This window comes from Echeneis naucrates, chromosome 14 (genome assembly GCF_900963305.1).
Source record: "Echeneis naucrates chromosome 14, fEcheNa1.1, whole genome shotgun sequence".
NCBI lineage: Eukaryota > Metazoa > Chordata > Actinopteri > Carangiformes > Echeneidae > Echeneis > Echeneis naucrates.
Genome location: NC_042524.1, coordinates 22212411 through 22224866, shown reverse-complemented (window position 1 = coordinate 22224866; position 12456 = coordinate 22212411). Strand labels below are relative to the sequence as shown.

Genomic DNA, 12456 nt, shown 5'->3' with positions numbered 1-12456 from the left:
TTATCTACGATGCCAGATAATAGTTGTGTTCTAATGTTTTTATATTGGTTGCGTACTAATCCGTCGCACCCTCCATACTCCCCACACTCCCTCTCGAACTCTCCCTCCATGGTAATGTAACAATGTAGTCACACTTTTACAAGAATTATCAAACTATGTTCCTTTGTAACTACACGCCACGTGACTGCGACTGCATGCAGATCACCGCGGACTTACTCTTCCCTTTTACTGCTGTGATTGTGCTTCTCAAGTTCCACTAGCTGCAGGCCGACACATCCAAGCTTCTACACCTCTCTCCTAAGAGGGTGTGGGATGCCTATTGCTCGGCGACAGTTAGCTTCTATCTTGAGCCAAAATTACGCAACTTCCTCCCTTATGCCCCACCGAACACGACACCGCTCGAGATCCGACAAAGCGCTGGAATTTGGGCCACCTCTACTAGGCCCTACACAGCACTTCCGCCTCGTAAAAATAGCTGGTTGTCGGTAAACCACCCACACAATTTATACCACAATTATTTTATACAAACCAACAATACTTCATATCTTACACTCTCCAGAAATGGAGTGGTTTTGCAAGCCGCTGAATATACGTGTCTCAATTTGAGCGATAGTATTCAGGTTGAGGATCACATGGCACACGCTCCCCCGCTTACAAAACTCCGTAACCTCTTTTCTGTGTTTCCACAATCAACACAGGGGTCTTTCAACCTCTTTTTCACTCTTTAGTACTTCTCTCAGGACGCTCACGACTATACCACCAGCTGTCCAAGGAGCCACCTTATGGATGTCTCCCCGAGCTATCTATATCATTACCTGTCCAAGGGACCACCTTATGGATGTTCCCCCGAGGCGAGGTCACCTCTGTAGAGACTGGATGGCACACCCTAAGTCTCAGGGCCTCTTAGACTATGTTTAATATTTAGGAGATGATTTTATGAATCATTCCAGGGCCATTCCCCCGACTATGTTTCGTGTTTGGAGAGAGTGCGGACTTAAGGTCCGTCTCCGGGCATCTCACCCCCGTCCTGTTGTCGACAACTTATCGTTTTAAGCTTTATTCTTTCTGCTTTAGGTTTACTAGGAGGTTTTAGTTAAATGACAACACACTTTTGGTATGTCCAATTGCAGAACTTTTGATTAAACAGGCGTCTGCTTACCTTTCGTTTGTGGCCGGCCAAGTGTTGTCACCGAACTGCGATCCTCCGCTGTGTACTCCTTTTTTTCCTTTTTCTCCGTCACTTCTCCTTCTTCATCACGTCGGGGTCACCAATTTGTTGGAGAACAGTCTGCTCAATCTACTAAACAACGTACTCTATGTGTGAGCCGTCTCCAGCGCGTTCTTTTATGAAGAGAATAGGAGAAGATATTCGGTCTCAATTCAAGTATTTATTTAATCCAGCAGAAGAATAAAGCTTACAGAGCTCTGGGTCGAAACTTCTTTCCCTAACACCAACAAATGTGTGTCAGTTCACGAAGTCTCACACTCTGTATTTCCCTGACCCAGTATATAAGACGTAACAGTTCAGATAAATGTACACGCAAGCCGTTGTCCTCTTCTGATTGGTCCGTTGTCGATGTCCACGCGTCGTCTTCCACTTCTGATTGGTCTGCTATGAATATGTTCTCTCTGTTCTCTCTCTGATTGACCTAACCTCGCTGCTATCTGGCTCCTCTTTGTCTGTCTGTGAGAGATATTTCCTTTCTGTCACAAGTACGCACACTCTCTGTCATTTTCTGACGCACACACTTTACAAGGACATCTACTTCAAACCATGTGTCTTCTGTATGTTCATTTCTAACGGACACTGTACTTTTCCACTATCCAAGCAACTACATATTCTTCATAACACATCAAGCTTGGAAGCACACATCTTAATACAAAAAGGCATACTGGTGATTAACTGTTATCTGAATACATACTTTTAATATGTACAATATCCCAACAAGAGGCAGAAACCTCGAGCAGAACCAGGCTCAGGGGGGGCGGCCATCTGCCTCGACCGGTTGGGTTGAGAGAGAGAGACAGGCAGGCAGGCATTGGAGGGGGGGGGTGTAGGCAGGAACATGTTGTTGCATGAAGTTCATGGAGTTGAGCTGTAATACAGAATTCATGCTATATGGGACCAGCAGGTGTTGCAGGAACATGAGATGGAGATGAGTCACCACCTGCAGGATGAGGACAGGGAGAGAGAGGAGAGGAACTGGGAGAGACTTTGACAGAACATGGTTAGTAAATGCAGTATAAATGCTTAGAACTGGGTGAAACTGTTTTGTTTTTTTTTTTGTTTTTTTTTTTTTTGTTTTTTTAAGAAGGATGGTTTTTATCAGCGCATGCAAGGAGGGAGTTAGAGAGAAAGAGGGAGAGAGGGTGACAGGGAGAGACAGAGAGAGAGAGAGAGAGAGAGAGAGAGAGAAGCTCAGTCCTTCCCCCAGCAGCCTAGGCCTATAGCAGCATACCTAAAGAGTAGAGGACTTTTTAACTGTACGCTCTGTCATACAGGAAAGTTTTAAGCCTGGTCTTGAAAGTTACTAAAGAGTCTGCCCCCCGGACCGATGCTGGGAGTTGGTTCCATAGAAGAGGAGCCTGATAACTGAACGATCTGCCTCCAGATTTACTCTTGGAGACTCTCTCTTGGAGAGAAGACGCGGTGGCAAAAAAAAAAGCAAAAAGTAATAGAGGCCACGGAGAGTCCAAACCTCCTCTGAGCCTCTACTTCCTCTGTGGAAGTAGGACTTCCATAGAAGTGTCAGTGGGACTGAGAAGATCCTGGAAGTGTTCCTCCCACCATCCATGTCCCCAGTCGAGGTCAGCAACTCCCCGGCCACCACTTTAAACAGTCTTGGCAGGGTAACCTACTGCTGTCAATATGTTTGGCAGAACTTCTTCAAGGCTGAACCATAGTCCTCTTCCATGGCCACACCGAGCTCCCCCACATACAGGGGCCGGTGATGCTGCCCATGGAGATGCTGTTGCCCTTGGCCCCGTAGTCTCGCTACTGTTTTGCGGTGTCACGATGCCTCAAACGCATCCTCTACTACATCTCCTCTGCTTCACTCAAGCCTATGTGCTCAGCGTGTGCCAGCGGCGGCTGCAGAATGTACCTGTAAACACATGAATGAGTGCTACAGAGCACACTCTGTGGGGCCTCTGCGCGCCCTGTGGTGCTTATTAGTGATGTGCAGGTCAGGTTTTTTCCAACCCGCGGGTCCCGCCCCACACCACCACATCTATTCTCACAACCAGCCCCAGCCAGCCCCTCCGCTATTACAATCTACAATTAACCCTTCGAATATAGCTGTTATTCAATATAAAATCAAAATGGATTCAGCACTGGGGAGCACTAAAATGCTGAAAATAAATACCACTCCATAAGAAAATTAAATGAGGCACATTCTTCCAAATATGGCTATTTTTAAGAAAGGCTTGGTATTTTAACGTGCACTGTGCATCAACTATGCCGGGCTTTAGTCTATTTCGCCTGGACTCGAGCACCCGGCCATCCGAGCTGAACATACGCTCGCTCGATGCACTTGATGCTGAGATGCAAAGAATGATTCTTGCCACCTTGGCAAGCATAGGGAAGGCATTGGGCTTCTGTGACTCCCAGTGACTGTGACTCCCAGAAATTAAGATCATCTCCATCACAGATGAACTGGCTGTCAATGTAGCGCTGAACCTCATCTCTCTCTTCTTCACCTTCATCTCATTAACAGCTGAGCAAGAGTCTGTTGCCTTTTGAGGGCAATGCAACAGTTGCCAATTTACAGAATGAGCTTGTCAGCCTGGCAGGACAGTGGGATAGGTTGAAGACTTGGTAATGGAGGATCAATCAACAGAGGAAAAAAGGAAGGACCACAAGATGCTGAAGATGAGATGGAGATAGTCTGCAAAAACTGTTCATTTTGCAACAACTTTTTTACATGATAAAATCATAGTTGGTGTAGCAGAAAAGAGTCAGTTGCTGCAGAGATTACTTATAGAGTGAACAATGTAGGTTTTAAATGCTGTAGCTTTTCAGTTTTTCTTCCCCTGTATGTTATTAGACAGGTTCAAGTTAAGTTTGTTAGGGCAAGAAACTACAGTGGCTTTGTCATATTTAACCTTATATATATATATATAGCATTTGGTTGCTGAGGTAGAGTGGAAAGTTTGCATGTGGCAAAAGAGAGGCAATATCAATTACAAGTTTTGAGACAATATAATTTGTGAAGCATCTTGTGACACCTTTGTGATTGTTTTATTTTATTTATATGCTGGACCCCATCGGGTTAATAATATTTTATTATGAGTCCATGGTGTCAACAGCATTATTGACTGTGACAGGGCTTGGACAATGGGAATGACTGTGGATGAAGTCATACTTGTATCAAACTTTTCTCAACTTTCCTCATCCCATTTCTACACTGCTCCCAACCAGCTGTAATGTCTTTGTGGTTTAATGGATATTACCAGATTTATTTGTATCCCGCCAAATCATATCATCATCATCAAAGACACTTTACATATAGAGCAGGTCTAGACCAGACTCTTTATAATCATATAATCATTATTTAAAGAGACCCAATAGATCCCCCGATGAGCAAGCACTTGGTGACAGTGACAAGGAAAAACTTCCTTTAAGAGGCAGAAACCTCGAGCAGAACCAGGCTCAGGGGGCGCGGCCATCTGCCTCGACCGGTTGTGTTGAGAGTGGGAGAGTGGGAGAGTGAGAGAGAGAACTGGGAGAAACAGGGATTTTTAAGAAGCATGGTTATTGTCAGCGCATGCGGGAGGGGAGGAGGATGGAGAGAGGGAGAGAGAGCGAGAGATGCTCAGTCCTTCCCCCAGCAGCCTTGGCCTGGACTTTAACTTTTTAACTATAACCTCTGTCATACAGAAAAGTTTTAAGCCTGATCTTGAAAACTGAAAACAGTCCACCCCCCCGACCGATACTGGAAGTTGGTTCCATAGAAGAAGAGCCTGATAAATGAAAGATCTGCCTCCCGATTTACTCTTCAAGACTCTAGACTCTTGTTTATAAAACAAAAACAAAATCTGCTCTCCAAATCTTGTGAAGCCTGATGTAACAGCTTTGAAGCTAAGACTGTTGCATATATTGTATACCTAAGGTAAGGCCAGAGTATGTGATCTTTCTATAGGGGTATAGCAGTAGTGCTTTATTGCTAGGGACATGATGGCTCTGCTATTTAAATTATACTTTCATTATTCTATATTCTTAGCTCAGTTGAACTTTTTTCTTGCAAAACAAGTTTTTTTAATCCAGCATCTTTAATTTTGTGCAGTTGTGCAACTTTATTCAAAGAGTCATGATTCAATTTTGTAACAAACAGTACAGAGGTATGTTCTACTTGAGAGACATCAGGACTTTATGATATCATCAGAATTTTAAGATAATAGTTAACTGTTGTTTTTCACCTTTTTGTAAAAGCCTTACTAACCCTTATTATTGATGCTCATCTCACGATTAATAATGCATTTACCTCAGGGGGTTGATTAAGTGTTTCATCTTAAACCATGAAACCATAATAGCACAACAGCCACTACAGTCCATTTAAATACAATAGACACAGCAGCTGGATGATTGTTTCCCAATAAATGTCTATAGACCATGAGAAGGTACTCAAAGACAACATGGCAGGTATGATTTACATGTAAAATATATGTAGATTGCATTAAGTCTCTGCTATTCATTGCATGAATTATTCTTTAATCTGCCCTACAACTGCCTTATTCAAAGTCTTTTCTATTTATAACTCAGAAAATTTTCAATTTATTTTGTAAGGCATCAAAGCTGGTATTGTGTGATTTTTCTATGACAAAAAACTTTCAGGAAGAATAGTTGAAAGTGACACAGGGGAGATTGTTAACAGTACTCTATTAGAACTGCCTCTTTTTGTTTGAAATGCTTTTCATCTTTCTTTGAGTTACATTTAGTTATTTGGATGTCTGGTTAAGCCAGAAACCTTGATGGTTCTTGAAAGAATAACAGTATAACCTGCTTCAAAAGTAGGACCCTCAGAGGAACAAGTTGCAACAACACAGAAAGGTTCACTCGAAAACTACCTCATGCCCCTGTAGTTTATGCTTTCCCCAGCAGATGGCATTACTCTGCTTTTAATCCATGAAAATGCTGCTTTGCTGGGTTGTCCTCTGAAAGGGTAAAGTGCAGCTGCTTTGAAATATGTCAGATGTCATATGATCATAAAACATTGTGGGATAGTTTGCCAGAAACCCTTCCTGTTTGACAGTTAATTGCACACAATCAGAATCAGCTTTATTGGCCAGGTATGTTCACACATACAACGAATATGACTCTGGTTCCGCAGTTCTCTTCAAATATTTACAAAAATATAAATACACATAAAAATATGGAACAAGAAAAAAGAGTGATGGAGTCCAGTGAATGAATACTGGAAATACATGGGTTGGGTGAGTGCATTCATTCATCTTCTACCACTTATTAATTTCCGGGTGCTGGAACCAATACCAGTTCACATTGCGTGAGGCCGTGGACAGGTCGCAAGTCCCTCGTAGGGCCAACACACAATGACAGACACAAACATCCACTCACACTCAGACCTACAGGCTTTTTATAGTGACCAATTCACCTACACATGCATGTCTTTGGACAGTGGGAGGAAACCCACACAGGCAAGGGGAGAACGTGCAAACCCACGACCTTCTGGTTGTGGGGCAAAATTGCAAAGCACTATGCAGCAGAACTGCCCATTTCTAAATACATATTTTTATTTACATGAATTGCAATGTAGGGGCAGCACCCGTGTCTGTGTGGGTTTCCTTCCACCGACCAAAGACATGCATGTGTAGGTTAACTGGCAATTCTAAATTGACCGTAGGTGTGAGTTGTTGTTTGTTTCTGTATGTCCTTGTGTGTTGGCCCTGCGATGGACTGGCGACCTGTCCAGGGTGTACCCTGCCCCTTGCCTGATGTGAGCTGGGATTGGCTCCAGCAGCCCTGCAATTGTGAATTGCAATGTGTTACTGTCAGAGGGTTATTTATACTGTGAAGTCTTCATCAGAGCGATGAAGGGGGAAGAAACTGTTCTTGTGGTTGTTTTGGCATGCAATGTACTATTATTCTGGGGGCAGAAGTTGAAGCAGGTAGTGATAGGGGTGTGATGTATCTGGAATGATTCTTTGTGCCCATTTCCTCACTATGAAGGAGTGCAGGTCCGGGATGCAGGGCAGTTTAGCACTAGATATCCAACAAAATATCTTCACATAGAAGATAAGAAAAATAGTTCTGTGGTCTAGACATTGTAATATACAACACTATATGGAGCTTTTATCCCGCAGTATGTTTGTACACATCCAATGCATTTATCCTGAAATCTGTGTATGACAGAGAAGGAGAAAACAAGTCTGTGTGTGAGTGTAAGCGTGCAATGAGGCTTCTTTTCTGTCAGAGCTGAATTGGGACAAGTGTTTGTAAGTAGAGCACCATTCCCCTGTGGAGCTTTAGCAGTCATTGAGCTCTGTAGGCTGAGTGAAGCATCACTGAGTCTTTCGTCAACGTACTGTGCAAGTTTCGTCCACACCTCTGTCCTGCACCATCCGAGCTAAAGATGCTGAGACCCATCGACTCCCCTGAGCTGATGTACTATCTAAACTGTTTGTACAGGGAACCCAGGAAGGTTGTGCTCCACAAGGGCTCCACAGGCCTAGGCTTCAATATTGTAGGTGGTGAAGATGGCGAGGGAATCTTTGTCTCCTTCATCCTAGCTGGAGGACCTGCAGACCTGAGTGGAGAACTGCGGCGAGGCGACCAGATTTTGTCGGTGAGTGGACCAAAGCCAGCTCAGCCTTAAACAAGACACACACCGATGTTCAAGAACAGTGTAAAATGAGAACAGAGATGTTTAAACAGTGTTTAGTAATCCAAAATAGAAGCTGCTTACCTGCCACTGTAAACAGTCTTCTTCCATGCTACATAGCAAAATTCTTTATATCAAACTAATAAAACAAATTGGAAGTGGATGGATTTCAGTCACAGCATGTGCAGAGCCACTTAAACTTGTGTTCCCAGTATATAAATAGACTATAATACTGGCCTAGATTCCTTTCCAGGGCCAAACATAGACCTGTTCTTCATTCTCTTCTATCCCTGCAGCGTTTCTCCATTGTTATAACACAGAGTTGTGATTTTGCTAGGCATAAACCTAACACTGCTCATTTCAGACTGGACTCAGCTCTAGATGCTGAATTATGTTCCTTTTAAGACATTTTGATTACATCCTGTTAGCATATAGTAAAAAATCATAACAAAGTTACATCAAGGTACTTTACAAATAGAGCAGGTCTAGACCAAACTCTTGATGGAGTTAAAGAGATCAAACATATCCCTCCAATCGCAAGCACTTGGCTACAGTGGCAAGGAAACATCACTATAGGACCTTTTGCTGGGCTTTTTTAAAACATACAGAGTTTAGCTACTGTGGCCACCTGTCCTCTCTCGCGAACACCTGTCAGGCCTCTAGAATTGAAACAGTTAATTCATTGATGAGTTGAACAGTAGATTTATCATCAATAATTAACCATTTTATTTAAGTCAAATTGTCACATTCTTTAATCTGCCCTACAGCCACCTTCTTCAAAGTCTTTATTTATAACTCTGAAAATATCAATTTAATTTGTAGGGCATCAAGACTGGTATTGTGTGATTAGAATATTTTTATGTTTTATGACACAAAACTTGCAGGAAGAATAGTTGAAAGTGACACAGGGGAGACTGTTGACAATGCTCTATTAGAACTGTCTTTGTTTGTTTGAAATGCTTTTAATCTTTCCCTAAGTTACATTTAGTTATTTGGATGTCTGTTCAAGCCAGGAGCCTTCATGGTTCTTGAAAGACTAACAGTATAAACTACTGTTGAAGTAGGAACTTCAGAGGAACAACACTATTTTCTGATTGTGAATTGAAAATTTAAAATTGTTGATGAATGGATCAATGATGGAATTAGGTTTAGGTCATCATAGAGATTAGTTCGGTAGCTGTGGCTGATTGATCAACCAGCATTGATCCAGCTCTTGGGGTGTGTAGGTAGTGTTACAGCTTGACTTTCTTTCTGTCTTCAACTGACCTCACATTTTATTTTTTTCACTCATGGCAAACATAAAAAAAAAGTTATGTTAAAAACTTTTTCCACAAGTGTTGAACCAAAATCTTGGCAGGCAAAAAGACAGAGAGACAGGCAAACAAACAGGCAGATGGGCAGACACTCTGATTCTCCTATTTATAATTCACTGTAGAATAACAATCTGTAAAGTTCTATCTATATACAGTAAAAGTTCAGCTTTCTTCTCTGGTTGTGAGGGTAGAGACCCACCATCTGCCTCTTGATTCAGACATCTACTTTGATTCCCCAATTTTAGCTATGAATATGATCTTTCACTATGCAATGAGAGACAGCAAACATAACATTAACATTAAAAATTCCATCTTTTCACCCAATTTTTTGCAAATAACCTATTGACCCACATACACTCACCTGCTTCACCTTGTGGCCCTCCAGTGGACCCCAACCCATAGCTTGGGGCCCAAAGACTTTGTCATTATCTGGTTCAGGCACAGCAGAAGCTCCAGTATTTGAATTTTTTTCTTGTCATGATATTAAATGAAGAAAAATGTATGATGATTGAGATAATGAAGAGTCTTCTCAGTGGGCAGGAGCCACAGGGAAGTGATGGTTCTGCCTGATTACAGCTAATTGTCATCATTTACCTCCCACACTCATGTCACAGTGCACCAGATTACTCTGTCTCATTTCATCCTAGTTATAGGACTGTGAGGCCTACACACCATGACATGATCTGGCTGTTCTACATCCAATCATCACCAGCATCAGTCTACCTTGATGTGAGCAGACAGTCCAACAGTGGCCGGATCTTGAAGCCTAACAATAAATTCCCCCGTCTCCATCCACCGAATGAGAACACACGCAATCTCTATACACCACCATCTTATCCATTGGGACTCTACTTGCACCTAAAACCAGGACTGTGGCTATTTGGTCTGTTGTCACTGTGCAGTAGACCAGCAAATGTTCAGAAAAAGAAAAGAACGATTGCATCTTTGCCTTTATCCCCAATTTGCCCATTTCATTGTGTCAATGTGTGTGCATTGTGACAGTTTTATGGCTGTGGAAGTTTCAGCACCAGCTCTCACAGTAATGTGGGGATTGTTTGATTGACTGATGCCCAGCCAACACAGGCTTACAAGACACTAATTATATGCAATGTAAAGATGGAGGAGAAGAGTTAAATTCTATTTTAAATTCTGAGGATAAATACATTCTTTATTGTATGTGCCACAGAAACATTTGGGTTGTGATGCCTCCCATCTCTAATTATATCTCATTAAACAAACCAAATTGTTTGAAGGTTCATTTCCGCAATCTCTATTTGACAGTGAACTGAGCTGACATGGTTTTGGAATTTACATAAAATATAAAATGCGGCAGTCACGTAAGGAGGTTATAATGTGCCAACAGATTGACATTTATTCACTCAGTATACTGGGACCATAGAATCTCAGCGTGCAATCATAAGTTATAAAATAAGCCTGGGCATCAAGCAAACAGGAACAGGCAACATTTTACTACTCAGCAACCCCCCTGTAATGTCACAGAGCAAGGACAAACACAAGCAGATCGCGTCTCCTGACCAGAATGGTGCTGTTAAACCAGCTGCACTGAGTTTTGTGATGATAAAGTCAACTGGAAGCTCCATTAAAGTTTTAAAAAGACACAATTATTGATCAAAGTGTCTCCTAAGCAGGCTCTGACACCTTCACAGGAGCAACAGCCTCAGGCTGAAAGACAGGAAAGGTCAGTTTTATTATTTGTATTCAAAAAAACCTGTGTATACCTGCTAATACTGGTGGGAAAGAGGGTTTTAAGAAGAGTTACAGGTCATTGCAGTTGTGCCAGAGGTCATCGTCTCTGCACTTGTTTGCTCAACTCCTTGGAAAATAATTCTGTGAATTTTACATGTTGTTAAAACAGGTAAATGGTATCGACTTACGAGGAGCCACACATGAACAAGCAGCAGCAGCACTGAAAGGAGCAGGGCAGGTGGTTACCATCATCACCCAGTACAGACCAGAAGGTGAGTGGCATTCCTTTTGACAAAGAGGAATCCTGTGGTTTTGGTGCCTGTCTAAACAGTTGTGACCAGTTGTCACAAACTATCACAGCAGCATCCCAGAGAAGTGTCATCTTATACGTAGTGATTACTGTCAGAAAATGAGGTGTTCGCAGGGAACAAATTGACAAAACTTGAGCACACTTCCTTGCTGTGAAATAGCCTTTTATGGCCTGGCTGGAAGGACACACAAAGAAAGGGAACACACCATGAATGAAGTTTAACACAAATATACTTAATTAAACCAAAATAGACTGAATTACACTAAATGAAACCAACTTAGATAGAAGTAAGAGGATTTAACCTAAAGTATTTACAAAATGTAGGTGAGTCATCAGTAAAGTCAGTAGTGTAAATGTGCACGGGTGAAAATGTTTAGAGTGAGGGTTGGAAGGTGCAAAACAAAACATAAGGTTAAAGCAACATAACCGAACCTGGGGAGCAAGCACAGTCCCCCGAGTGATCACTACAGGCAAACTATTTGAGGTCAGGAACTTCCTGGATGCCACAGGTGTCCCCATTTTCCTTAATCAGGTATCTGCTGGAAAAGCAAAGGTTAATATTATAGCACCCCCAAGAGGACTCTAGCGGCTGTAACACAGCCCATAAACATTAACCAGGAATACAGAAAAACAAGGGTTTGACTTTATGAGGATGATGGGACGCCTGTTCAGTGTAGCCTGAGAGTTCTTCCCCTCAGCCTCAGTGATTTTACCTTAAAAATCTTTTCTTTCATTCAAAATCAAAGTGCATAAAAAAGAGAGAGTTGTATAAGAGGCCATTAGGCAGCCCAATCTCTGTGGTTTGACTGCTTTACAAGCTTTTATCAGAAGTGTGGAGATGTGATTTATGTAACTTTAGAAAACACTGAAGTCAGAGAAAGAAAGATCATTGTTACCTGCACATACAGCCGAAAATGGAAAACAATGCAAGGGGACTTCTCATGTTATGTTTGGTCTGACATGTTTTAATCCAGAGGTTTCCTCAATCCTGTCATCACGACTCACACAACTCCAAGGTTTCAAGCACTGGATGGACTCTTTACAGTTGAGACTGGAAGTATCTAGGTGACACTTAATTTCTGTCAGAAAAAGAGTCCCTTGAACTTAAAAAAAGTGTCTTTCAGCTTTTTTTTTTTTTGTTTGTTTGTTTGTTTTTTGCACAAAATCAACTGTCGTGCATGATTAAATCAACTACAATTTTGGCCCAGCTGCCTGTGCCTTCCTTGTGTCATTGGTGATGAGTCACAGTATTTATTGATCCAATACTGATTCCTCAGTGTCTTCCTGT

General features: G+C 42.1%; 1 protein-coding gene across 2 annotated transcripts in view; it reads left to right on the top strand.

Moving 5' to 3' along the window:
* The window catches only part of dlg2 (discs, large homolog 2 (Drosophila)), a 256903-nt gene that overhangs the window by 230267 nt on the left and 14180 nt on the right, over positions 1-12456 (top strand). For both annotated transcript variants that reach the window (XM_029518553.1, XM_029518554.1), the window contains 2 exons: positions 7646-7802; positions 11028-11130. In XM_029518553.1, coding sequence (XP_029374413.1) covers positions 7646-7802; positions 11028-11130 — 260 coding nt within the window. The remainder of the gene's footprint in view (positions 1-7645; positions 7803-11027; positions 11131-12456) is intronic.